Source organism: Benincasa hispida, chromosome 2 (genome assembly GCF_027475165.1).
Source record: "Benincasa hispida cultivar pf3 chromosome 2, pf3_genome.v1.1, whole genome shotgun sequence".
Classification (NCBI taxonomy): Eukaryota; Viridiplantae; Streptophyta; class Magnoliopsida; order Cucurbitales; family Cucurbitaceae; genus Benincasa; species Benincasa hispida.
In genome coordinates this window covers 37,394,887-37,421,662 of record NC_143479.1, presented here as the reverse complement: position 1 = coordinate 37,421,662, position 26,776 = coordinate 37,394,887, and the positions used below count along the sequence as shown (strand labels likewise).

At 39.9% G+C, this 26,776-nt stretch overlaps 1 protein-coding gene across 4 annotated transcripts; it reads right to left on the bottom strand.

Annotated features, from left to right (window-relative positions):
* Positions 1-787: 787 nt before the first annotated feature.
* On the bottom strand, positions 788-24,424 carry LOC120070645 (proteinaceous RNase P 1, chloroplastic/mitochondrial-like). Of its 4 annotated transcripts, none has more exons than XM_090310855.1 (9): positions 23,996-24,266; positions 22,356-23,648; positions 20,130-20,207; positions 12,680-12,766; positions 12,395-12,576; positions 11,907-12,027; positions 1,429-1,497; positions 1,194-1,322; positions 788-1,093 (listed from the first exon to the last, which is right to left on the bottom strand). In XM_090310855.1, the coding sequence occupies exons 2-8, from the start codon at positions 23,547-23,549 to the stop codon at positions 1,221-1,223; spliced, it is 1,833 nt and encodes a 610-aa protein (XP_090166981.1). In that variant the 5' UTR covers positions 23,550-23,648; positions 23,996-24,266; the 3' UTR covers positions 788-1,093; positions 1,194-1,220. The 4 variants fall into 4 exon arrangements, with proteins under 4 accessions (XP_090166981.1, XP_090166982.1, XP_038878402.1 ...); XM_090310856.1 differs by having other exon boundaries at positions 22,356-23,640; XM_039022474.2 differs by lacking the exon at positions 20,130-20,207 and having other exon boundaries at positions 23,996-24,424.
* Between the last annotated feature and the right edge of the window lie 2,352 nt (positions 24,425-26,776).

Below are 26,776 nucleotides of genomic sequence, written 5' to 3'. Positions count from 1 at the left end.
ACGATGAGATGTATATGTATATTATAGAACCATGTTGAGATTGTGATGTCGAGATTGTGATAGTGATTTTACTGATTAGTTAGAATGCCCACCAGTTTATGTTTCCTTCGAGATTCACCAGTTTGTGTTTCCTTCGGGATTCACCAGATATTGTGTTACCTTCGGGATTCACCAATTTGTATTTCCTTCAGGATTCACCAGATTGTTTCCTTCGAGATTCACCAGAGGTAATGGGCATATTTAGCTATAGTAGGATAAAACTCAATTTTTCATGTATATACATGTCCCATGAGGACTAGGACAATTTATATATTCCACTAGAAATAGGCATCTAGAAGACATAGATGTCTAACTTGACCCTAGTAGTGAGGTTACTTATTGAGTATTTTATACTCATTATTTCTCATGTTGTTGTTTCAGGTAAGAGTAGAGATGCACCGACGATGGACAAGCGAAATTCGTGATCGAGCCACTGGGACTAGTTTTATGCTTCCGCTTATGAGATTTAAATTTCTTTTCATGTTTTTCTTAACTTTTAGTTTTGATATTTGAAACTTACTATTAAGAATCGTTTTCACACTTATTTATTTTCATTTATGATTTATGGGTACCCTATTGTTGTTTTTAATATTTAAATTTAATGAAGGCCTTTTGCACTTACCTTATTTATTTAGCATTTATTTCACCATAAAAGAGTGTCGTTTTAAGTTGCATGTATGCATATATTTAGTAACGGCCTAACTTAAATCCTAGGGGGTCAGGTCGTTACAAAATTAGTAGTAGGATATACACAAAAACAAGATATTGACTATTTTGACACGTATATCCCTCTAACAAAGATAGCTACTATTAGACTTGATTGCACCAGCTGCCATCCATGGACTTCTAATTCACCAAATGGATGTAAAAACAACTTTCCTGAATGATGATTTAGAAGAAGAGATTTATATGATACAGTCAGAAAACTTTACAGTTGCCGATTAACAAGAATTTGCCTTCCAATGATTCTGAGTTTAATTGGGCTCTTAGATGCTTGGTTTTCTTGGCTTCATGAAAAAAATTGTACAGCCATGAATATAAGTTATTTGTATGCCTGTAATAATTTAAAAGGTGAAATTTCAGTTTTCACACGAATCAATAGATATTAACATGAGATTCATCAAGGGGGGAAAAGGAGTGAATGAAGACCTTACATTGTTGATTATTCAAAACCACTCTGCTTAAGAAGTATCAGTGGCTCTAGTGGCACACAACCATTGTCTTGGGGTCTCTAGATCATCACCTGTAGTTGTTGGAATGTGCCAACTTCCATTTTCAGACTCCTGAAATAGATTCAACACTCGTAAAAATTCTAAACAATCATCTTTGAATGTTCATATTTGTGCTTTCACTCCAATAATTAGTGATTTCGCATGTTAATCATCTCACCTGAATGATAATTGAATAGGGGGGAGGCATGTGCAGTTTCAATCCATCTGTTGATACTGACAATCGAACCTGCCATTCATTGGATGGAGTGTTACAATGACACCGGTTTGATATAATCAAGGATGTTTGATCACTTAAGTTTACAAATATATAGATTCATATTTAAACATCAATGGTTAATGAGAAAAATCGTGAAATATCACAAGACATAATACTTTTATGAATTTCTAAGTAAAACTTCTCAACAGATATCGAAATCTTAAAGGACATCTTGGGGCCTCTACGTTTAAAATGCAATGAAACCTTTGTAATGAGGGGAGCCAAGTAGATAGATAGATACAGAGAAGCATCAGTGTCATACCAATCTTCTCCTAAATGATCATGGCGAGTCTGAGGAGACAAGGGCATAGGTCTGGATCTAAGCATCAGTGTCAGCTCAACAACGGCCGTAAAGTGTTTGGTGCTAGGGCGAATGATAGTCCTTTTGGTAAAAGATGAAGGCTCCAAGATGTTGTTGTTAATTGATGGATTTGTGTTGGTATCCAAGGACGGACCAATGCTGCTGTCGATGGCAGGGGAAGGGTTCAAGTTGATGGTTTTTCCCACAGGTGGAGGGGAAGAAAGATGTGGAAGGGTGGGGTTGGTTACTATTGGCTTTGAGATCAGTGATGGCGGTAAGAGGAAGGATTGAGAAGATAGGTTGATATGGCCCGTGGGTTGGTAGCCAAAGGTGTAGAGGAAGATTGTTGGGAAGGAGTAAGAGAGATGGTCGGGGGAGGAGAGGTTTGGTAGGGAGCTATGAAGCACAGATACTTCATTTGAGACAAAGAATCCATATCAGACACGTTTTGGATACCGATACATCCAGATACGTATTAGACACGCATTTTGACATATTCATTTATACGCATACCTTTTTTTAAAGAAAAAAAAAAGACAAACAACTCATCTAATATTTCCCAATCTAAAACTAGGTAACTTATTACTAAAAGTAAATAAATAAATAAAATACCAAACCCTAGAATCATCTAATATTCATGTTCACATTTGAGTTCCCACAAAATCCACCAAAATATAAAGCATTTGGATATCTCAACAATTTAATGAAGAAGTTTTTCGTTTATCTTCATACTTCTCTCTAATCTTCTTCTTCTTTGTAATATGAGTCACTTTTCTATTGCATTTTATTAACTACTGTACTTCAACATCTTAGATGTTGCTTTTTTTGTATTATATTTCAATGTTTATATTTTATTTTGTGCTATTGTTTTTAACTTGTATGCTAAATTGATCTATATCCTAGATTTTTTTAAGAAAAAAAAATATATCTTCAATGTATTAGTATTCTTATTTTTTAGAAATATATATATTAAAAAGAAATATAAAAAATAACGTATCTTTAAACATATCCGTATCTTAATTTTTTATAAATTGATAAATTGCTGTATCCGACCGTATCCATATCATATAACCGTATCTGTGTCTATGTTTCATAAGTAGAGAGGGTTCATCAAAGGAATTAGGATAAAGGTTGTAATAGAGAGGCAAGAAGAATTGATGGGACAGGTGATGGGGTGATGGGGTAAGTTGTGATTGGTCATGGAGAGCTGTCAAAAGGTCAGTTTTCTGTGCGTCAATCAGGGCAGCGTTTTCAGAACTCCTTGGAAGGCGCGTTGGATGAAAGGGTGGCTTCTCCATCTTTGCACGCAAGATCAGATTTTTGGGCTGCTAAATGACTTTTTGGTGCATCGGGGAGAACTAAAAGAGCTTCATTTTCACACCTTAATCCAGCGGACAATGCATTAGGAGCAGCAGATGCATCATTTAATGAACCAGTAGATGGATGAGGGTGGTTGTACGACGATTGATGGGGCCCATTTTCAGACCTCTCCTCGGTGGGTGAGAGGGAAGTGATCTTGCAATTGGATGGGGCTTCCGTGCTTGCAAACTTATGCGCCAGCAAGGGAAGCTCACCATGGCTTTCAACCAAAAAACCGACGTGGAGAACGGCTTCAAAAAATGGGTCAATGCCACCATGATCTGTTTTGAGGACGAAGATGGTAGAGGAATAATGGCCGACAAGAAACAAAAGAGATTTTTCATCATTTTAATGCATGCCTCCATCATATCCATACGTGAGTCTTTTGAGCCACTTTCATATCCATACGTGAGAGAATCTTTTGCCTCCATCATATCCATGCAAGGGAAATTAATGAAGTGCACAAGCAACGGAACAGATAGCAGAAGGTGGATCGTTCTGCTCATCATGCGAATTATTTATTCTTTTAACTTACTATTCTACTTTGCAAGCTCACAACCTGCTAAATATCTAAGACTGCAAAGGGAGGGACCCAAAGAAAGTTAAACTTTTAACTTGGATCTTGTCATCACGGAATCAATTTAGTTCATAAAATTTGTTGAACTTGAGAGAATGATATGTGTGTATTCTTATATAGGAGAATGACCTCTTATAATTATGGAAGGTAATAAAGATAATAAAGGAAAAATATTTAACTACTAATATTTGTACACATAGAAATTCCAACAAAATTCAACTAAAATTGTCAATCTCATTCTCAAACAAAACTGGTGGGAAGGTAGAAGAAAATCAAGCAAATGTATTTTCTAAGTGCCCCGAGTAAGGTCAGAAATGTTGGTTTGTCTCATTTGGAGCATTTGGGTGCAGTTAAGTTCTTGTATGGGGCGGTCCTGGGAAATCTAGAACAGCTCCTTTTGTGGTTAAAATTTGAGCAGAAAAACAAATTTTATTTGGACTGATTCAATCAAGGATCTATGGAGGGTTTGACTTCAAAGAAATCAGAGGGTGATTGATGGTAAGGGAAGGAGTTGAAAAGATTTTTCTTTTTTTTTTACACTTGGCTTGGCTAATTTTGTATCCTCTTCTCTTGGCGGTCACTTTCAAATTCTTTTTCTAACCACTCCCCCGTTAATATAACTCCTCTAATGTTACCTTTTCACTGTATACCAATGGGAAAAATCTTGTTTATGAGAATATAACATCCAAAATTTTTTTTTGAAAAGGAAACAATTCGTTATATTAATAAATAGAGAGGAACGAATGCTCTAAGTACAAGAGAGTTATACAAAGAGCAAAGCGAAAATACAAGTGCTTGTAAAAGGGTTAGGAGATGCATCCAGACGTCTCAACTAGGTTGACACTCCCTTAGCACCCTCATCATCTCCAATTCTAACCCATGATGGGAGATATAATAACAAGATTACAAAATGAGGACAAAGCCTAAAGAAACATCAAAAGTGAAAAACTAAAGATAAAGCCAAAACAGTGGCCTAAAACTTGTGGAAATATATAAAAAATTCAATAAGTGGTGCTGAAATCTGGAAATCTGAAAATGTTTAGTGCTGTCCAATGGTAGGGGTTGAGGTAAAGGCCCCCCAATTGAGGTTGAAATCTGAAAGGCTATAGGCACGGAAAGGAGGCACCAGGAGGAGGCTTGACGATGGCGGCTTCAAAGCAGTCTTGGCATCTAGTGGCTTTGTTATAGAAAATCCTTTGATTTCTTTCAAACCAAAGGTCTGCCCATAAGGCTTTTACAACATTACACCATAACAAACGGATGGATTTGTGAAAAATGGGGCCGGCAAGGAGCTGAAACACGTTACTTTTGAAATCATTGCACAAGATCCATGAAAGATTGAAAAAACACAGCAGCTTTTTCCAACACCAATTTGAATAAGGGCATGTAAAGAACAGGTGAAGGGAGTCCTCACTATGTTGTAGGCAGAATGGGCAAACTGTGGGAGAAAGGGAGGATGCTGGTTGCTTTCTCTGGAGGACTTCAGCTACATTCAGCTAACCGAAAAGCATAATCCAAATAAGGATGTTGACTCTTCTTGGACTTTTTGTTTTCCAAATAACCAAGAAGATGGGCTTTTCCAAGGGGGAGAATGGTATTAGGTGGCCTTTGAGGGATTTAACGATGTATTGGCCAGTGGTTGAGATGGACCACACTCTTTTATCAAAAGAGAGAGGACTTCTACTTACAATTTTCCTCAACAAGTCTTGGAAGGCCAACACTTCTTCATCTTTGAGCGATCTTCGGAAAGTAATGGACCATGAAGCTATGCTATTATCCCAATGATCAGCAACTGAGCCATTGGGTAGCATGGTAATTCTGAATAAGCTAGAAAAAAGGATACTGAAGGGGGAGGGTCCTTCCCAAGTGTCTAACCAAAAGGCAATTCGACTGCCATTACAAGTTTGAAAGTGGCCAAAGATTCTACCTTAAGCCATATCTTTGAGATGCTAATCCATGGACTTTTCAAACTTCTACCACCTTTCCCTGCCGTGTGCCAATCAAAAGCATCCTTACCACGAATACTTCTAACAACTTTGCCCCAAAGAGAGTTTTCCTCATTGAAGAATCTCCAACCCCATTTAGCAGGGAGTGCAATGTTCATAGCTTTGAGCCCCCCAAGACCTAGACCACCATCTGCTATAGGTTTTTAAACCAATTCCTATTTAACTAAGTGATTTTGCTTGCTGCCTTTATTGCCTTCCCAAAAGAAGCTTCGTACTAATCTTTCCATTTTAGTTGCTACCCCTTCGGGCATAAGGAAGGTGGCCAAGTAATGGGTTGGAAGGTTTGAAAGGACTGAGGTGCAAAGAGTGGCTCTTCCACCCCTAGATAAATTGAATCTTCTCCATTTGTCAAGTTTACCTTGTACTTTGTCTAGGACTGACTGCCAAAAGGAGGCTCTTTTCGGGTAGCCCCCTAGAGGCAACCCTAGATAATAGAAAGGGAGGTGGTCAGCCGAAACATTCAAAGAAGTTGTTGTAGTATAGAGCTCACTATCATCCACATTAATGCCATAGAGGGCTGATTTATCCCAATTTACCTTCTGCCCTGAACACCATTCAAAAAGCTCCACTGTATGCTTAAGTTTTGACAGCATAGTACTGTCATATCTGCAAAACAATAAGGTATCATCCGCAAATTGGAGTATGGAGACTTGAACTTGCTCTTTGCCTACTAAAAAACCTTCAATGATGCCGAATTGGTTGAGTCTGGAAATTAATGCACTCAAAACTTCGCTGACTAGAAGATAAAGAAAAGGGGAGAGATGATCACCTTGTCTTAGCCCTCTTGAAGCGGGCACTCTTCCCTTTGGTCTCCCGTTAATGAAGACCGAGTAAAGTGGATTTTTGACACATCCCAAGATCCATTCTATCCATTTCTGATTGAAGTTCTTGGCCTGAAGCACTTTTTCTAGAAAATCCCAATCCACTCGGTCGAAGGCTTTCTTCATATCAAATTTAAGGATCTAACCCTTTTTCTTTTTTGCTCTACACTCTTCCACCACTTCATTGGCTATAGGTATGGGATCCAAAATTTGCATTCTTTCTATGAAAGCACATTGGGAGGGAGCAATGATGCTAGACATTACCCTTTTCAATCTCTCAACTAACACCTTAGCAATGACTTTGTAGATTAATGAGGTTAAGCTAATGGATCTATAATCACTTACCTTGATTGCTATTTTCTTCTTTTGAATTAAGCAAATGAAGTTCTCTTTCATACACGCATTGATCTTGCCATTCTTGTAGAAGTCATTAAAGGTATCTTGGAAGCTTGTCTTTAGAATAGACCAAAATTTCAACAAAAATTTTGTGGTGAAGCCATCGGGGCCTGGGACTTTGCTTTTGCCAAGGGTTTTTATGGCAGAGAGAATTTTTGTGGCTGAAAAATTATTTTGCAGGAGAAGATTCTGATTCGAGTTCACACAAGGCCAGTCTAGATTTAAAGGGAGATGCCTCTGCCCTGGAGATTTTAGATAAAGACTGCTGTAAAAGTTGAGTACTAGGCTTTCAAATTCTGCACTCGACTTTGTTGGGACCCCTTGCTCATCAACTAACTCGTTTATAAAATTTCTCCTCTTTTTTGCTGCTAAGAATCTGTGAAAAAAGCTTGTATTCTCATCTCCCTGCTTGAGCCAGTTTAATTTACTCTTCTGCAATAGGTTAATTTCTTCCAACCTATATAAGGCCATTAGTTCTGATTTTGAAGAAAACCAAGCTGCATAATCAATGCTGGAAAGGGGGGAAATCTCAGCAAGTGTATCCCAATTTTCTATTTCTGCTAGCAGCCTCTCCTTTTTTTGTTTTAATTCTTCCTTATTGCTGTGATGCCACTGTTTTACTGCTGTTTTCACTTCTTTCAGCTTCTAATTTAGTACAAACCTAGCCCAAATGTGTACTTTGTTGTCAAACCATGCTTTCTCTATAATTTGGGTGCAGTCTTTGTTGAGTAGCCAACTATTACAAAACCTGAACGGTGAAGGACCCCAACTAAATGAGTCGGCTTCTAATAATATTAGGTAATGGTCTGAAAAAATCCAGGCTTGTCTATTTATTCTAGAATTTTCAAATAACTCATCCCAACCTTTTGATATGAAGAAGCGGTCTAGTAAGGATCTTGAAACAGTGATGCCTTCCCTTGACCACATAAACTTTCCATTACTCAACCGGATTTCCATGAGTTTTGCTTGCTCAATGAACTTATTAAACTTTCTCATGCCTCTAGTGCTTCTACCCAAGGGGAATCTTTTGTGTGCCCATTTTGTGATATTAAAATCGCCACCCATACACCATGCCTCTTCACAATAAGCTACCAAGGAAAGTAGTTCTTCCCACACAAATTTTCTTTTGTTTGTAATCGGTTGGCCCATATACATTAGTGACCCAACAAGTCTTTTTACAAGTAGTGTTGCATTTAATTGAAAGGGAGTAACCACCTTTGAGGGTTTCTATTACTGAAATCAAACTTGTGTCCCACATTGTTAACAGCCCGCTAGAAGCACCAAAAGATTCAACGAATTCCCAATCAACATCTTTAGAACTCCATACAGATTTAATGAAACTTGCCTCAAAATTTTCCTTCTTGGATTCTTGAATTAGCACTATTGAAGGGTTAATTTTCTTTAAGAATCGTTTAAGGGCCAATCTTTTATTAATGTCTTTGAGACCTCTGGTGTTCCAAGATACTATCTTCATCTTTTCGAGAACAGTGATCAATGCCAACCAATGATTAGTCTAATAATAGGTTGCAGTCGTCACTCAGTAGATGTGCTAGAAGGTCAGAAGGGGTTGAAGGGGGGGCTGGATGGGCAGGGTTGGGGGTTTTTGTCTCGACAGTAAGGTCCTCCCCTATTTTAAACAGGGTAGTTAGGTCAGCAAGCAGGGATATTTCCGGAATTGGCTCATCATGATCTTCTAAATTGATGAACCAATCGTTTTACTCTGTACTGATACTAAAAGGGGAGTCAGGAGGGCAATCCCTCTCAATGATTGATTGAGGTTTAGGGGTGAAAATGGGGATTTCTTTCGGTAGTGGTCCAGTCGGGTTGGAAGGGGGAAGAGAAGATGGATAATCTGACCTGGAATTAAAAGGCTGCTTTGGGAAAGAAGGGATTCTAGCTTCTTGGAGCTGGTTGGAGACTGAGTTGAGGGTGAGTTCAAGGCTTTTGGGGTGTTCCCTCAGGTGCTTTCTTCTGATAAAGTGTTTGGGAAAAGTTTTGAAGAGGCAAGAGGGGTGGCGGGCTCTGTTTAGCCGTTTCTAGTGTGCTTTGCAAGGTTTAAGGGCTGGTTTAGTATTTAGGGGAGGATGAGGATGCTTGGAGGATGCAGAGACAGTGGTAAAGGTTGCTCTGTTAGGACAGGGGAGGGCAGGACAAGGAGGGGATCGAATGTTTGAGGGTAGTGAAGGTAGGGAGGTCGAGTGATCTGGTAAAGCAAGGGAGAGAAGGGGAGAGGTACTGAGGCAGAGAACAGGGGAAGAGGAAAGCTGATGGGTAGCTTGGGTTTCGGGCTTGGCTAAGACATGCTCAACTAAGGAAGAAACTGAAGGGAGCACCACATTGCAAGAGACACAAAATTTTGCTTTCTTTTTTCTTTTTGGCACAGGTGGCTTTTCAGATTCAACAGGGGAGGTAGTGGCTAGAACTTCTTTCTCTTTCATCTTAATGGCAGCAGATGAATTAATATCTAACATTGGAACACGAGGGGTTTTCAAATTTAAACAAGGTGCCTTATCTGGAGCAGCAATTAATTCAGGGGGCTTTTCGGTTTCCTTTAGAATGCCAAAGGACCTTTCGGATGGCTGCAGCTGCAAGGGGGGCTTTTCGACTTCCTTTTAATTAAAAAAAGCCTTTTCAGAAGGCGGGGGGGTACTTTTCAGCTTCCAAAATTAACTAATTTGCTTCGTCAGCCTCAATAAAAACACAAGTTGGCTTTTCGACTTCCCTTATTTCTCCAAGATTGTTATTTGAAGTTTGTGGTTTTTGGATTTCTTTCATCTTTTCTGCTTTTGCACTTGGACTTCGTGAGAACTTAGGTTTGGATTTATTTGACAATAGGAAAGACCAATTGGATAATTCAATTAAATCAAATTGGGAGGAGGCATCTTCATCCTTTAGAACATCTTGTAACCGAACTAGGTCTATTGGGTTGGAGAAATCTTTAAACAAGACTTTAGGGGGTAGTTTTGAAGGCTGATGACAGTAAGCAACATCACCGAAGTTTAAGTAAAAACTTCCATGAATATCATCCTTAATTTCAATGGTGGCTGGCATGAATCCACATAAATTCTTCCTGACTTGAATTTTCGCTTCTAAACAGTTGCTGAGATTAAGAGTTTCTGATGCAATTGCAATTAAACCACCAAAATAAGCCCCAATTGCCTCGAAAGTTTTCCTACACCAATAATCTAAGGGAAGGTTTTTTATTGTGATCCAACCCCCATAACCTTGCATTACTGAGGGCCTTCCATGACTAAATGAATTCCATTTTTCCAGATGAAGATGAAAAGGGCCAAACTTAGTCCATTTACCCTGAATTGGCACTTTTTCGTTGAGGTTTCCTTGGCTTAGTTTGATGAGAGCTTTGTTTGCAAACAGAGGATTAATGATGACATTGATGCCTAGACACTTGCTTAGTTCTACCGCAATTTCCTTCCACCCATTTGATGCCATAAATCTTGAAATAAGCCAAAGATTACAAAAATTTTCAGGCCAGACATCATCATTCTTCTTTAACCAGAAAGCAGGGTTGCTCTATTTCTTCACATGTGGAGTAGGGGAGGGTGGGAGGGCAGAGTTCCCACAGGGAGGTGGAGTGGGGCTGGTACGACCGACTGGTCTATGTTTAGGAGAGGGAGGAGGTGAAGAAGAACTAACCTGGAAAACAGGGGATTTTCTGAAGTATTGGATGCAGCTATCAATCATCTCCTTAAAGTCTTGTCATCCTGCTTTTTCGTTGCCGAACGGGATGTGGATGTTCCTTTTTCCTCCTGTGATTGGCCAAACAACACATTCTACAAACCAATTCTCCTTTGCACGAAATTTGACAAGCCTCATGAAGCTTTGATCAACTCTTTCCTTTAGAAGGAAAAACTCAAAGGTGGAACCATATAATAGTCCGCGAAAGCTCTCAAGAAGCCATTTAACTGAGGTTAAGGAGAGAAGAATGGACTGCCCTTTTTTTTTGTCTTTTAAAAGGAAGTTCGATCCTTCTTGCTCCATATGGAAGGCGTGGTCAAGGATGCGGCAAGAGAAAGAAGCCATGGTTGGAAACAGGGCAGAAACAGAGTGAGAGAGGAGACCGGTGGACGGATAGGAGCCGAAAGAAGGTTAGAAGGAGAGGGGTGAGAGAGGCGGTCAGGAGGAGGGAAGGTTAGGGAGGGCATGGTGAGCTCTAGTGGGGTGGTGAGAAGGGAGGGCGTGGAGGAGGGGAGCGCTTTTTTTTTTTTTTTTTTTTTTGCCTATTAGCACCTAGTACATTCAAAACCTCAATATAACATCCAAAATAAGAGTCCTAATCTGAAAAGCTCAACAATTTCAAAAAACATGCCCATTTTTCTTGTCTACTTCCACACCAAACATCATAAACCGAATGGAAAGTATCCAAAAGTATGCAAGAATTCAACCTTACTCTTGATTATACTGAAATAAAGCAATGAATACAGCATAAGGAAACATGAACCTAACATGGGCTAGTAAACTCTTCATCCTCGAAACACTATTTTTTTTAGTTCAACAACATTTCGAGAAGGGGAATTCAAACCTCTCGCGTCTTGGTTGAAGGTCCATGTCTAAACCAATTGACCTATGCTTAGGTTGGACAACCTAGAAACACGAATATATTGCCAAAATACCCTACTACTTGACTACCCATACATACCAACCTTCCCACGTCCCACTAACTATTGGTCTTTATGCCTTTTCCCTTATTACCCCTCCTAGCATACGTATTCACAATTGAAGGCCCAACAAACCTCAAGAGAAGATCCAAATTAGACCCGCGTACTGAGTCCATATTTCCCCCATTTCTCTAAAGATTGTTTTTGAAAAACAGTTGATATGATACCATACTTGCACATACATGTGTGAGAGAGCAATATGTCATGCCTATGGAAAGAGGAGGGAGAGAATGACGAGCATACCTGATGCTTTTCCTTCCACTGGGGGAAAAAGCTATTCCCAAGCAATTGAAACAAGTGGTCCCTCATTTCATCATTCGTCAGTAGCAAACATTTAGAGCGTACAGCAGCATATAACCAGTACCTGTAGGAGACAAAAAGAATAGCCATGGGTTGCTTTATGCATTTGCATTATAATAGGAGGTCTGCTGTTTCATCCTCTTCGCGGGACATACCATCCAAAATACACTGATGGTTTGAATTCCTAGTAATCACCATTTAGTCCTAAGGATGGGATAATTAAATTCCTTAAATCGCGGACAGTGAATAAAACAAATAATGATGTGATGTGACTGTACACAAAAATGAGGTATATAACCGTCATAAAGGGTACTTAGCTTTTCCATGTTATTCACACTAACAAAAATCTTGAGCTCATGCTATTAGTGAAACCTTGAGATGTTTTTAAATATTCAAGCAAATAACTCGATTATTGCAAGAAAGATGAATACCAGTCATCATTGGACCCAGGAGGAGTAGTATAGAGCGCACCGCAATTTTTCCATGTCTCTATTAATTTCTTATTATTAGGATTCTGTGCAGGACCTCCAGTAACACGACTTCTATGCAAAATTATGAGTGGCATTCTCTTTGTAGGGCTCAGTTGACGCATTAGATATACAACCCTCTTGAGCTGCAATTAGAAGATAGCATTTAAGTACCAATCACAACAGACATAGAAAAGTACTCTCTCTAAGAAACTCATTGTGTATGAGTTTATTGAGAAGATATATCACCTGGATAAAGCTGAAATGCTGACTAAGAAGACCAACATTGGCACCATCAATTACAGCATCAAAAGGACCATGCTTTTCAAGCCACTCCTGAATTATTCACCTCCAAACCAGTCAAAATATAAATTGACATGTTACTTGCCTAAAGTAAAGATGTAAGACTGAAATATAAAATGATGGTTACCTAGACGTATAATGAATATGCATGATAAAGAGGATAGACAGGAATAATCTAAAATAGACATTTCTGTTCGACTCCTCATGGTGTAGAAAGTTAATTTCATTTTAATCTCACATGTATGCAACACAACCTTGTTGCCCATGATATGATGAAGGAAAAGTAGCAAGAACTTCCACAATGGAAACTGTCAATTGATCGACATTGAGTGTAACACCTTGAATTTTCATTAATTTATTTTGAATTATCTGGATAAATGGATTGGAATTCAAGATTTAAATAATTTACTAAATCAATTTTTATATAATTATTTTGAATTAATTGGAAATGCATTTGGCTTGCAGTTAAAATTGGATTATTATAATAAGAGAATTCGATTTTTATTAAGCGGTGGAAGTTTTAAAATATGTTGGAAGGAAATTTTAGAAAAGATTTGGGAGATTTGAATTTTTGGAAGGAATTTAATTTGGATTTGGAATTTAAGAGGGAAATAAATTATATATATATATATATATGTGGATATATATATGGACATATATGGATATACATATATGGATCTATATATATATACACATATCTATGCAAATAAGTAGAGGAAAGGAAAAAGAATTAAGATTTTGGAATTTAAAAGAAATTGGGATTTTTAGAAGGGAAAAGGAATTGGGTTGGGACCAAGCCCGCCATGTTCAACCAAGCCCGTCGTCCTCTCATATCTGCCGATGCTAGAGCCACACCGAGATCCCTTCCTCGCATCCAGATCTATGACCACAGGACCTGGGCAGCGCCGCCGTGTCTCACACCGCCCGTTTTCCACTACGCCGCTTCATCGTTCGCCTGCCACACCACAGCGTCGCCTGCAGCCGCATTGGTCCGGCACCGCCATCATGGTTGCTCGGTGACAATCAGCGCCTACCCTATTTTCGCTGAAAAGTCGGGTTTGAGTAAGGCCTTGTTAAGTTTCTTAGATTTCTGGTTTGAATCTTAAATACTCACGGAGGATTGGCGTTGATTTTTGACACCGTTGTGTTTGGTTTTTAGATTTGAGGCTTGAAGGTCGTTATCGTGTTATTTGCCAGGTGCTACGAAACGGTTTAGGTGTTTGTGAGTAAGTATCAAAATTTGGGATCTTTTTGGACTGAGATATAATGCTGTAGTTTTGAGTTCAAACATGCAAATTACGATGTTGGACTTAGAATTGTGCTGAGGGCAAGTTTGAAGGTGGTGTTGGGATTAAGCCTCAAGTCGGGTAAGTTTCTTGGATGCCTTTGAGATAAATTGTGATCCAAATTTGACCATAAGGGTATTACATTAATTTTAGCTCTTGTTTCAGGTTTGGTTCAAGTTAATACAAGATAGTTGATTTGGATAAAATTCGAACTTAATTGAGGTGTCTTACTATTGGTTCGCCTTGGAACCAGCCATCCCTACCACATGATGATGATTAAACTGTTTGATTTAATGATATGAACTGTTTTGACTATGATGTTATGCTATGATGACTGAGGGCGTTCTAATAAATTTTTCCTAAGTTAAGCGACTGTGATTATGATAAAAGATTTATATGTGAACTGATGCATGCTAAGTATACATGGTACCTGTTAACCTTTTTATATGGACAATGTACACTTTACGACTGATTGTGTGTTCCTTCGAGTCCACACTTATGACTTTATGTGCACATTTATGACTGTTTGTGTACTTACAGGATACACGCCTATAACTGATGTGTGCTCCTTCGGGACCGCATCTACGATTGATACGTGTACCTTCGAGATACACACCTATGACCGATGAGTACTCCCTCGAGACTGCACCTACGACTAATAAGTGTACCTTCTGGTTACACGCTTTTGACTGATATGTGATCTTTTAGGATCACGTTTATGACTGATATGTGACCCTTCAGGATCACTAGAACTGATATGTGACCATTCGTGATCACTACGACTGATATGTTATAGGTATACACTATTGCCTAGATAGAAGGGTTAACATGTTACCTAGAGGGTCCAGTAATGGGTCACTTATTGGGTATTATTACGCTCATCCTTTCTTCCTTTATGTTTTTCAGGCAATAACAGAAATAGACCTGTGAGTGATTTGGAAATTTGAATTTATTGTCAGACATAATATTTTATTGTTTTGAAAATTTTCTTCGTAAATGTTTTTAGGGGACCCCGATTAAAAGTTTTGTTTATTTGATTTATTATTATTATTTTTTTTTAGAATAGGTGATTATTATACAACAAGGGGGATCTCACAGCCCGGGATCAAGTCATCAAAGCAACAAAGCACAAGCAAAGACAGGACTTGACCGAAACAAAGCCGAAACAAACGTAAACAACACCATCCACCTGGGAGAAAAACAGAGAAAAGGAAACATAACCCCACCACCTGGGGCCAACAGCCAAACAAAGAACATCGACAAGTACGAAAAGAGGAAAAACATCCGTAAACGCACTAGATAAGACCAAAAAGATCAACCCGTCAGGTAGCAGCACGAGCACGAATCGTAAAGATCATAAGTTGAAACAGAGTAGACACCGTCCTCGGTCTACCCACATGAAGCCGGCGATTACGCTCATGCCAAATGAAGTAGATGGAAACACATCATAAGACACGGAACAGCTTACTACGCACTCCCTTACCTGACCCCACTCAGCATAACCAACTCAACTCGACAACCCAACTCGCCACCCGATGAATCGAACCCAACTGATGCAACATACCTGACCACACCTCTCTCCCAAACCCACACTAAAAAAATAGATGATCTTGTGACTCCACATTTCCCCCACATAGAAGATACCCCCTCTGACAACACACCCCAACTCCTCAACCAATAACGCGTACCCAACCTGTCCCTCACAGCTAACTACGCACAAAAGGAGTGACGGGAAATACCAACCCCAGACCACAAAAGACTTGCCCAAGACACCTTAGGACGACGAGGGCACAAACTCTCCCATGCACTAGTGATAGAAAATCGACCACTAGCACCTAGCATCCAAACCCAATAATCCTCCCCCCTCACCCTAGGCCCCACTGCCTGAATAAGACCCCAGATCTCAAGCAACTCCCGTGACACTATAGGCCATCTCCAACCTCCCTCACCATCCATAAACTCCAACAACCGCGCCTCCATACTACCACCGTAGACCCATATGAATCCATAATCGTACCCCCGGCAACCAAGGATCCCACCAAACAAAACATGACCTTCCATCACTCACCATCAAATGAACCAGATGTTTGAATCTATCCCTACAACGCAAGATAGCCCTCAAGCACCAAGACCTCCCAGCCTCACATCGAACAGCCCACAAAGACCGCCCACACAAAACATACGCCTCCACCCATAATGAGCCCGATTTAATTAAAATAAGGCAGAGCAGCTTCATAATAGCAGCCTGATTCCATGAAGCCATATGTTTCACACCCCCACCCCCCCACCTCCACCCCAAGCACACCTCATCCCACGCTACCCGCGCACCACCCCGACTTTCAACACTACCATTCCATAAATAACTACGCAACAGACGATCAACCTCATGAGTTACACACGCAGGCAACACAAAAATACTACACCAAAACACTTGAAAGGACTGTAAGACAGATTTGACAAGCTGCAACCTCCTGACAAAAGAGAGGGACCGAGCCGCCCAACTTTTAATACGAGTTGTAATCCTTTGTATCAAAGGCGCACAATCCACAACCCTCAACCGATCAGCCAATAAAGGTAACCTCAGATACCTAACAGGCAGCGAACCAAGAGACTCCCATTAAAAGCAGCAAGCTCCTCCGCCTCACCAGACTCCACATCCACAACAAACATGGAACTCTTCCCAACATTCGCAACTAACCCAGGCAACTCTGCAAACTCTGCCAAAACTAGGGGTGGTCATTCAAACCGCAAAAACCGAACCGTTTCTAAAAGCTGAACTGAACCAAACCGAAAACTCAGTGAAACTGAAAAATGCGGTTCGATCCGGTTTGAAGAAATTTTGAAACCGAATTAATTCAGTTCGGTTCGGTTTCACTCTTGAAAACCGAATTTGGAACCGAACCGAACCGTTTTTAACTAATATATATATTTATTTATTTATATATTAAAAAAAGAAAATAAAAGCAAATTTAAAACCGAACCACTTTTAATTTAAAGAACAAAAACGAATTTAAAACCGAATCGAACCGAACCAAACCGTTTTTAATTAAAAGCGAATATAACATGAATTTTTTTAAAATGTCAAAACCGAATTTGAAACCGCATGCGGTTCGGTTCAGTTCGATTTCACATTTTAAAAAATTCGGTTCGGTTCGGTTTGACCACCGAACCGAACCGTTTCCACCCCTAGCTAGAACCTGCCTCACAAACTCCAAAGAACCCCTCTCAGTTGCACAAAAAATCATCAAATCATCTGTAAAAGTCAAATGAGTCAACCCCACACGCTCATACCGATCATGGAACCTAAACCACACAGGAGGCTTATTCAACAATATAGACAAGACCTCCATCACCATCACAAACAAAAAAGGAGACAATGGATCCCCCTGCCTCAACCCCAGGGAAAAACCCCTCAAGGGAACCATTAATCATCATAGAGAACGTAGGCGAAGTAACACAAGTCCTCACCCAACTAACAAACTGAAGGGGTGTACCTATAGTAAGCAACACACCAAACAGAAAATCCCAATAGACCGAATCATACATCTCTAAAGGTCAACCTTCAACATACAACGCGGCTTCCCTCTGCCCACCTTATAGCCCCCCAAGCTCCTAACACAATAAAATGTTATCAAAAATCGACCTACCAGGAACAAACGCAAACTGGTTACCACTAATGAAAGAAAGCAACCACAACCGCAATCTCTCGGCTAGGACCCTCAAGATACACTTATACACAACATTGCAACAAGAAATAGAATGAACGTCTTCCATACGATCAGCTCCCCGCCTCTTTGGGATAAGAGTAATAAGAGTAGAGTTAACTCCACCAGGCAAATAACAAGACTCAAAAAAATTCATAACAGCATCACAGAAATCATCCCCAATCACACTCCAAGCAGCTCTGTAAAAATCCAAAACCCATCAGGCCTAGGAGCTTTCCCAGACTTCATCGAGAATAAAGTCTTCTGAATCTCATCCCGACTCACTTGGCAACCAAGCGTCTCCACCTCCTCCGCGAACCAGCTGAACTGCACAATATCCCCCATCCGGGCAGTAAAATCGCTATACCCCACATGCTGAGACCCCAAACTACCACAAAAGAAATCCACTGCCACCCCCGACACCCTGTCATGCACCGTCTGGCGAATCCCCCCAGCATCCACAACTGAGAATAAACCACTGCAATTGCGACAGGAGCGAACACGGCAATGAAAAAACGTCATGTTCATATCACCTAACTCCAACCACCTCACCTTAGCCTTCTGCCGAAGCGACGCCTCCTCCAATCTAGTCACTGACCAAAACACCTCAGTGGCCCAAACCACCTTTGCACACACCAACTCTAAGAAAGGATCCCTCTCTAACTCGGCCTGAGCAACCTCCATAACCTCCATAACCTGCCTAGCAACCCGCACCTCATTAGATAACACAGAGATACGCCTACCAAATGAGGCACGTAAGACCCGCTTCACTGCCTTCAAATTTCGCACAAAACTAACCATAGGGGACACATCCTCAGACCTTCTCCACACTGACCTGATAATATCAATAAAACCATCTGCCTCCGCCCAATGAGTAAAATAGCGAAACGAAGGAGGCGGCCTACTCCTCGTCTCCCCTGTAGAAACCAGAAGAGAGCTATGATTAGAAATCCTCCACTGCCCAACCCTAACTTCCAAATATGGAAAAGCCACCTTCCACGCCTTATTAGTCAAGCAGCGATCCAACCGGCGCAGGATACCATTCTCCTGAACTTTACTAGTCCAAGTAAACCAATTACCTATCACACCCATCTCAATCAGATCCGCCTCCAACAACATCCCATCAAACTCCTCTATCTCCCTCAAGCTAGGGCAACCACCAAGATCCTCCGAACTACTACGAATAGCATTAAAATCACCCATAACAACTCCGGGAAGCTGTCACAAGGCACACACATCAATCAACTAGGTCCACAAGTTTCGCCTATCACTCACGTGATTAGAGGCATACATAGCACCAATATGTGCCCTAGCACTAGATACAATATCCACCAATGTTCCAGAAATGAACTGAGCCCCACTGACATCCAGAATAAAATCATACACTCTTCCGCCACATCACCCAGATCCTCCCAACTCCACTCACACTATAGCTACTTACACAACTCCAAGCATCACCAAACCTACCTACCACCATACCAAAGTTCTCGCGACGAACCCTCGTCTCAAGCAAACAGCAGAAAGTAACAGAGGAGGAAGACAGAAAATCCACCACCACCCTACACTTGACAGAGTCATTCAACCCCCTAACATTCCAAGAACACCAGATCATGAAACTTGCAAGAAATCACACCTACCACCTCCCATTGGGCTTTTGCCCGAACTCCCAAACATCTCATCCAAAACAGACAACAAGTCATGATCAGACTGCACTAATGCCAGTGCCAACGAGTCTCCCCCTCATCACTCAGTACATCAAACTGATTACGATCATCAGTATGCTTAACAAACCCCGTAATCCCAGGGGAGCCATAAACTACTCTACTCCTCAAGGGCGTCGATCCCGGTGACCCACTGCCACCCCTATGTCCTACACCTCCTCTATCACACCGACGACGGCTAATCATAGTAAACTCGTCATCACACCCTACCTCCTATTCCCAACCATTGGGCTACCTCCCCTCCCACCAAAACTCGACTCCTGACCCTTCCTTACACTCTCAAGGCCTTCCTTCTCCCCCAAACACCTCTCATTAACCGCCACAATACTCAAATCCTGACCCTTTGCCACACCTTGTTTCTCACACATAGCCCCAGTATGCCCAAAAGAGTCACAGTAAGCACACTTACGAGGCTTCCACTCATACACTACTGGAATAATAAACTCCTGACCCCGCATTCTAACAATGACTGAATGGGGCAATAATGAATCACCATCCACCTGAACACAAACTCTCGCATACGATAACCGACGTCGCTCTCTAGTTGCAACGTCAAAAGAAACAGGCTTACCCACAACACTAGCCAACACTGCTAAACCTCTATTCGTCCACAGCTCCAAGGGAACACACTCTAGTTTAATCCAGATAGGAACAGAATCAAAAACAAAGGCTTCAAGAACAATACCTGGTAACCACTGTCGTAATAAGATGGGCTTGTCACCCAAGTGCCACGGGCCATTCTCCAGCACCCAGTCTTGTGACTCTGCCTTTTGAAATTTAAAGATAATCAATCCATTCTCCAGCAAAGCAATAGTTGGCATCTCTACGCATCCCCAATTTGATTTATTTATTAATTTAATAATTTAGTTTGGAATAGTCATCTTTGGTTCACTAAAGTTATGCTATCTTGGTCAAAATGTTTGATTGAAAATGTGCATTTAGTAGTAACGGCCCTTGTCAGAGTACTCGATTAGTCGGGTCGTTACATTGTGCCTACTTCCTACACCACATCATCACACATCAAGCTAACAAAATGATTCCTTAGTCGTGGACATAAAAAATCAGATTGAAAATATTCTTCTAGATCTTTGATAATTAGGAGTGCTAGATATTTAATTATATTCCCTTGTAACAACCAACTTCTTCAGTTGATTTGCTCCCAAATATGACACCACCAAAATCTGCCCTTGACACCTCTATCCATTGTATACCCCTCCTACCTAATAAAAGAAAACATTGGCACTACCAAGTGCTCTTTTAACGATTGTGTGGGCCCTTTCTCCAAACCATATGATGACAAGTATAATAAACAGCAACCAAACAATTTTGAAGACAGCAACCCCAAGTGTGGGTACAAATATGGAAGGAATGATGATCAGCAAAAATGATTTTTTAAGGGACAACAAATGAATGGTCATCCATTTAAAAATGCAAATCCAACTACCATTCAAGTTTCAAAGTCGGGCAATGCAAATTAAGCTGAAAAACTTTCAACACGATGTCTGAGCTTAACAATGTCATTATTACTTCGATGCCCCAAAGAAAAGCATTCGGAAAATTTCTATACTCTCCCTGAATAAAAATTGCAATTTGAGCGGCTAATGAATAGCACAAATGGCAAAGCATATTGAATGCATATTTGCATAAATGGAAAATCAGAGGCAAACGACTGAAGAGAACGAAAGGGCTTTAGAGAACCTAGTGTTTGCGATATCACATATTCCCTTGGAAGAGAACCAAGGCAGTGGGCAGAAAAGGAAGACTCAAGAAGAACAACTAGCTTCGTTGGACAAAAAAGAAAGAGAAAGGAGAGAAAGGCAACATCAGAAATGTGACATGGGATAATCGAACGGGAGCAAGTTTAAGAAGGTAGAAATGTTGGTCTTTTGTAGAGACCAACTGACTGCATGGTTGTTTAAGCCAAAAGATATTTTGACATTCATCAATAATCAAAGACCAAAAAAGTGACCATGACTGCGATCAACTTTTCTGGGGTGGCATTGAGCAGGTATCGCTAGGAAGAAGGGTGAAACCCATTCAAGGGATGGTTTGACATGAAATAGAGGATGTTAACCTCATTGCATCTGTTGCATGAGGCGAGCACTTTGCACCTGTCTCCTAGTCATCCGAAAAGAGAGGATATTAGCAAAATTCAGGGATAGATTTGAGGCTTTGGCAGTACCTCTACCACCTTTGCCAAAAGGAATCTTAGACAGCATGTTTCTAAATGGCCTTGACGCAAACGTGAGAGCAGAAGTAATGTCTAGTGTCTACTGCCTTGAACGGGTGGGCTTGGACCAGATTATGAAAGCAACCCAAAAAGTGGAAGACAAAAATCTGATTGTGGCATCAAAATTAAGCATTGGTCCAATCAAGCTGCCAAAAAACCCGGTTCTAACATTTCGGCTTAATAGTCTAATCAAGGACCAAGCCAAGGTCTTAAAACCAATCTCATCCCACACTGGCAGGTCATTATCAAAATTCTCGAAAAGAGTATCCTGACAAATAGTTGACACACGTGAAACTCCAATCAAGGAAAGAACGTGTTTTGTGTCTCAGATGTGATGAGAAGTTCAGTGTGGGACACAAGTGCAAAAGCAAGGAGTTGAGACTCTTGATGGTGCACAACGAAACCGATGAAGAAGAAATGGAAATTGAGACCTTGTGGTTCACTGTTAGATACCATATGGCTCCAAGAAATTGGTAATTCATTTTTTCCCATGAAAAATGTTAGATTTATAAATATTTTTACAAATATTTTAAATAATCGACCTACCCACTCAAATATTTCAGATATATACTTAATTGTGTGGTATAAAGTACCCAAACAAGTACCTAATCTAAATATTCGCTCCATGATCAATTAAAACTTCAAATCATAGAACCTGAGATGACAAGAGAACTATCGCACCTGGAATTTATTAAAATCAGCTTTAACTTCTCTTTGGCAAGCCAACTTGGTCAATGATGCAGCAAAGTCTTCCGTTTCTTTTGGATCAATATCAATGCAAACAAGTTTCTGAGCACATGAATGACAAACACCATTATCATCCATTCCAGTTCTCACCAGCCTCCACTTACCACTACCCAGCCAACCTTCTCCATGCCACCCTCCACCTCGTCTAACAATTCCTTCCCTAACCTTGTCCACATCCCAACGTTTCTTCCCAACTTTTGATGCACTTTCAGAATTAAACCAATCTTCAATAACTTTGGCAGTAGGTTCAGAAATCTGCCTCACTGTTCTTCTTAACCGATGCAACAACTCATAGACCTTATCGACCTTCTTCACATCAGAACTGAGTTTTAGAAGAGCAGAAAGCTCAAGTTCTTCAGCTTCCACTGCAGATGCAACCATGTGGGAATCAACTTCATAAGCTTCTTTGGCCATTAGCTTCCTACAGAAACCAAACAGTGCTGGTCCATATGATCTCAATCTTGGTGCAATATGATAATCCTTCATCTGTTTCACCAAAGAAAAAGCCATTTCTGGATCGTCCCTCACAGCTGCAATTCTTGCAACACTAGTAAATGTAGCCTCATTTGGAGATACATTATCGGTCATCATTTGCTGAAAAATCTCAAAACCCCTGTTGAGGCCCATGCTTAATACGTCGATAGCCCCACTTGTTTCAAGCAAACTAGAGGAAGAGCACAAATAGAGCAATACATTATAGTGATGTTGCTGAAGCTGGATGCCGTTATTCCGTGCCTCATCATAAAGCTTAAGTGCTTCAACAACTTGTCCATTTTTTGAGCACATATCTAATTTATGTCTAAGCACTCTCTCTGGTGATTCCTTGAGGGCTTTCTTCCTTAATCTGTTGGAGACCTTATTGGAAGAAGATGCTGAGGATTCATGAACAGAAGAAGTGGCAGCTAAAGAAACAGTACATAAATAGCCAACTGTGTGTCTAGAGAAGTAACTGTTGCAACTATATTTCAATATATTTTTTGAAAATACAATAGACTGACAGCTATAGGTTTGGAGGCTAGCTCGAAGAGTATTCTGGGAGGGAAATATCCATGGAATTTTAGTGAAGTATGAAAAGAAGGGAGAAGTCTTAACAAGTGAAGGCATAAGTGAACTTCCTAAGGTCGTCATTCCAATACGGTAGTCCAGAAGATTTTTATGGCACTTTCCATCACAATTGATAACTAGAATCGGCGAGAACAGATGAATAACCCACGCTCATCTGAAAATCTAACAAAATAGAAATATCGTAAGCATAGTCTGCCAATACCTTAAATAGAACATTACAAATACAAATGAATTTCTAGCATATTTTCAGTTGACTTATACAAACAATTGGTAACAAAACTCAGAATGTAAGCTAGCAACCTTTTAATAAAATAGCAGCACTACAGTTCATCATGAAATGCAGGCCAGATAGGCACATAGTAAAAACAAATCCATTGCAATGCAGGTGAAGCATAAAGCATAATCGAAAAACTATAGCAACCATAAGAAGATGAAAGAAGAAACTGCAAACCAATGTATCAAACTTGATCTTGTTTACAAGAAACAGCAAACTCGATTTCTAAACTCACATATTCAACTTCACAAAATAGGTAGGTAGGGCTTCAACGTCACGAGTGCAGACGGTAAGGCAAAGCCCCACATGAGGCGCTGTCGGCGGCGGCAAAAAACAGAGAGCTTTGAAATTAACCGGCGGCGGCAAGGCAGAGCGCGGCGAGGCTGAGGCGTGGTCGGAAGCGAGGCTGACGCGCGGCGGCGAACCGCGAAGATATGAAAAGTGGAGTTGCTCAATCGAAGAAACAGGAAGAGATAATTGGGAAATCGGTAACGATGGCCCCACTTAGAGGCAATCTCGAAATTTGACCCACTTTTTAATTCATTTTGATTTTTGACTTACAGATGTCGTTACAGTGTGATTTTACCACTTTTATCCTTCTTCTTTCTCTGTATATTTTTTTTTCTCTCCTGTTTGTTATGCCTTTCTTCTTCTTTTCTTTTTCGGCTAATTTCTTCTATTTATGATACATTTTGATTTTTAGTGATTTTCCTTTTTTCTTTTTCAGCCATTGATGTTTATTTCGCTTTCTTTTTTCTTTTTTCTTTTTTCTTTTTCAGCAATTTATGTTTTTTTAGCGATTTTCCTTTCTTTTTTCGACAATATTTCCTTTCCACTCTCTTTTCTTCAGTTGCCCTCCTTTTACGATGATTTCTTCTATTTATTTCGACGTCTTCTTCTTCTTCTCGTATAAAAGATGTAAGTTGGAGTTTGAATCAGAACAAGAGGAAGAAACGAGATTAAGACCAAGAAACGAGATGAAGAAGCGAGAGTGAGAATTCAAATGAAGGAAAAAACTATAAAATTGATGAGGAAAAAGCTAGAGAAAGAAACGAGAGGAAGAATTCAAAAGAAGGAAAAAATCAAGAAAAAATGAGGAGAGCTACGTGAATTAGGGAACGAGTAAGAGCGAGAGAAACAAGATGAAGGAATGAAAGGAAATAGCGAGAAATTTGGGTTATATCTGGCCTCGCACACGTTTGGGGGTTAAACAGTAATTTCACACGCATCTGATGTAAGCAAAAGGCCAAATTTCGAGCATTTTTTAAAGTGAGGCCAAATTTCGAGTGGTCCCCTAAATAGAAGCCATGTGTACAAAGTTCCAGAGGTAATTGTATCAAGGGCCCAACCCCAAAATCAAAAGTGAAATCTGGCATTATGCTAATGTCATCACCATGTGAAATTACTATTTCAACTTTCTTCCTTCTTCGTTCTTCTTCCTTTAGTAGATTTTTTTCTTCTTATTTTTCCTTATGCGTTTCTTCTTCTTCTTTTTTTCCTTCTTTTTGCTTTTCTTCTTCTTTTTCCTTTTTCTGTGTTTTTTCTTCATTCTTCTTCTTCTTCCGATTTTGGTTGGTTCGTCTTTGTATGTGTTCTCCTTCATCTTTGCTTCTGTGTGCGTTCATCTTTGTCTTCGTTTTCTTCTTTCATTGCGATGAGGAGTGAGAGCACGAATCGAGGAGTGCAATAGGGAGCAAGATTGAGAATTATGGAGCACAATGGGGAGCAAGAGCAAGAATCAACGAGCAAGAACAAGAATTCGGAAGCGCGATGGTGAGCGAGAGTGAGAATCAACCAACAAGAGCGAGAATCGGGAAGTGCGATGGAGAGCGAGAGCGAGAATCAGCCAACGAGAGCGAGAATCAGAGGGCGTGATGGGGATCGAGAGCGAGAATGACCTCGAGCGCAGGCCCTCGCGTGCATCTAGGGTCAAGTTGATAATTTCACACAGTGATGATATAGGCAGAAGGCCATTTCTCTTTTTAAAAAAAAAAAAAAAAATCTTTAGTCATTTTTCATTTGGGCCCTTAAATTAGGTCATCTATCTGTCGGACCCAAATAGGAAGAAAATGAGGGGTCGTGCATTGAAGACAAACTGACGAAGATAAAATCGTAGGCCGTAGGTTGGAAAATGGTACAAAATGACCCAAAATGAAAAAAAAAAATCTATGACTCACCTTTTTCTAAAAATTTGTTTAAGATGGACCCTTTTGACATGTGAAATACCACTTTTACCCTCAATATTAAATACTTCACATTCTCCTCTATTTCCTACATCTCTTTTGTTGTTCTCTTTCAACAACCAAAAAACAAAAATTCAATATTATTTAAAAGTAAAGATGTTTCAATATTTTGGTCAATTTATAAGCATAGATGGAAAGAATACGAAAAAATCGTATAAAAACAAGTGGTCATTTAGCGACAGAGATATGACAAAAACAAAATTATCGTATGCGCAAAAAATGTTCGTGATCGCTGACATCGTGTTGCCTGATTGCTGACATCATGGTACACAATCGCTAATGTCATGGTGTGTGATGACTTACATCATGATGCGCGATCACTTTGCAATTTTGTTTTGATCATATCTCTATTGATATAATTTCAAACTAAATAATAACTTGTTTCATACGTTTTTTCATGTTCTTTCCAATAATGTTTATACAAATAGCAAAACGTAATAGAATATTGAAAATAAATGGCACTACAACATTTGAACTTCAATAAATTTTACTTTCGAAGTATTAAATTGAATATTGTATATTTTTGTGAGGGAAAAATGATTTTAGGATTTGATTGTTTAAATTTCCAACCGTTGAAATGGAAAATAAGTTTTTTCTTTCTTTTTTAGTACAATTGAGGATAGGTGGATTCAAACTACAGACCTCGTGTTTCTGGTACACTTGTTTGTCAATTCAGTTATTGATAAAAAGCTGATCATCATAGGAGAGCATGAAGTTTTACAAGAGAAAAATGAAGCTCAACAAGCTCAATCCAACTCAATGAAAGCTCATGC

Bases quoted from the DNA above. Each gene is read 5' to 3' on its own strand.
- LOC120070645 (XM_090310855.1), bottom strand. From the start codon at position 23,549: ATGACGACCTTAGGAAGTTCACTTATGCCTTCACTTGTTAAGACTTCT. The intron at 20,208-22,355 runs GTGCGATAGTTC...TTCAAAAGGCAG, and splicing joins CTGATTTTAATAAATTCCAG to AGTCACAAGACTGGGTGCTG. The intron at 12,577-12,679 runs GTGATATATCTT...TTCTAATTGCAG, and splicing joins AGCATTTCAGCTTTATCCAG to CTCAAGAGGGTTGTATATCT.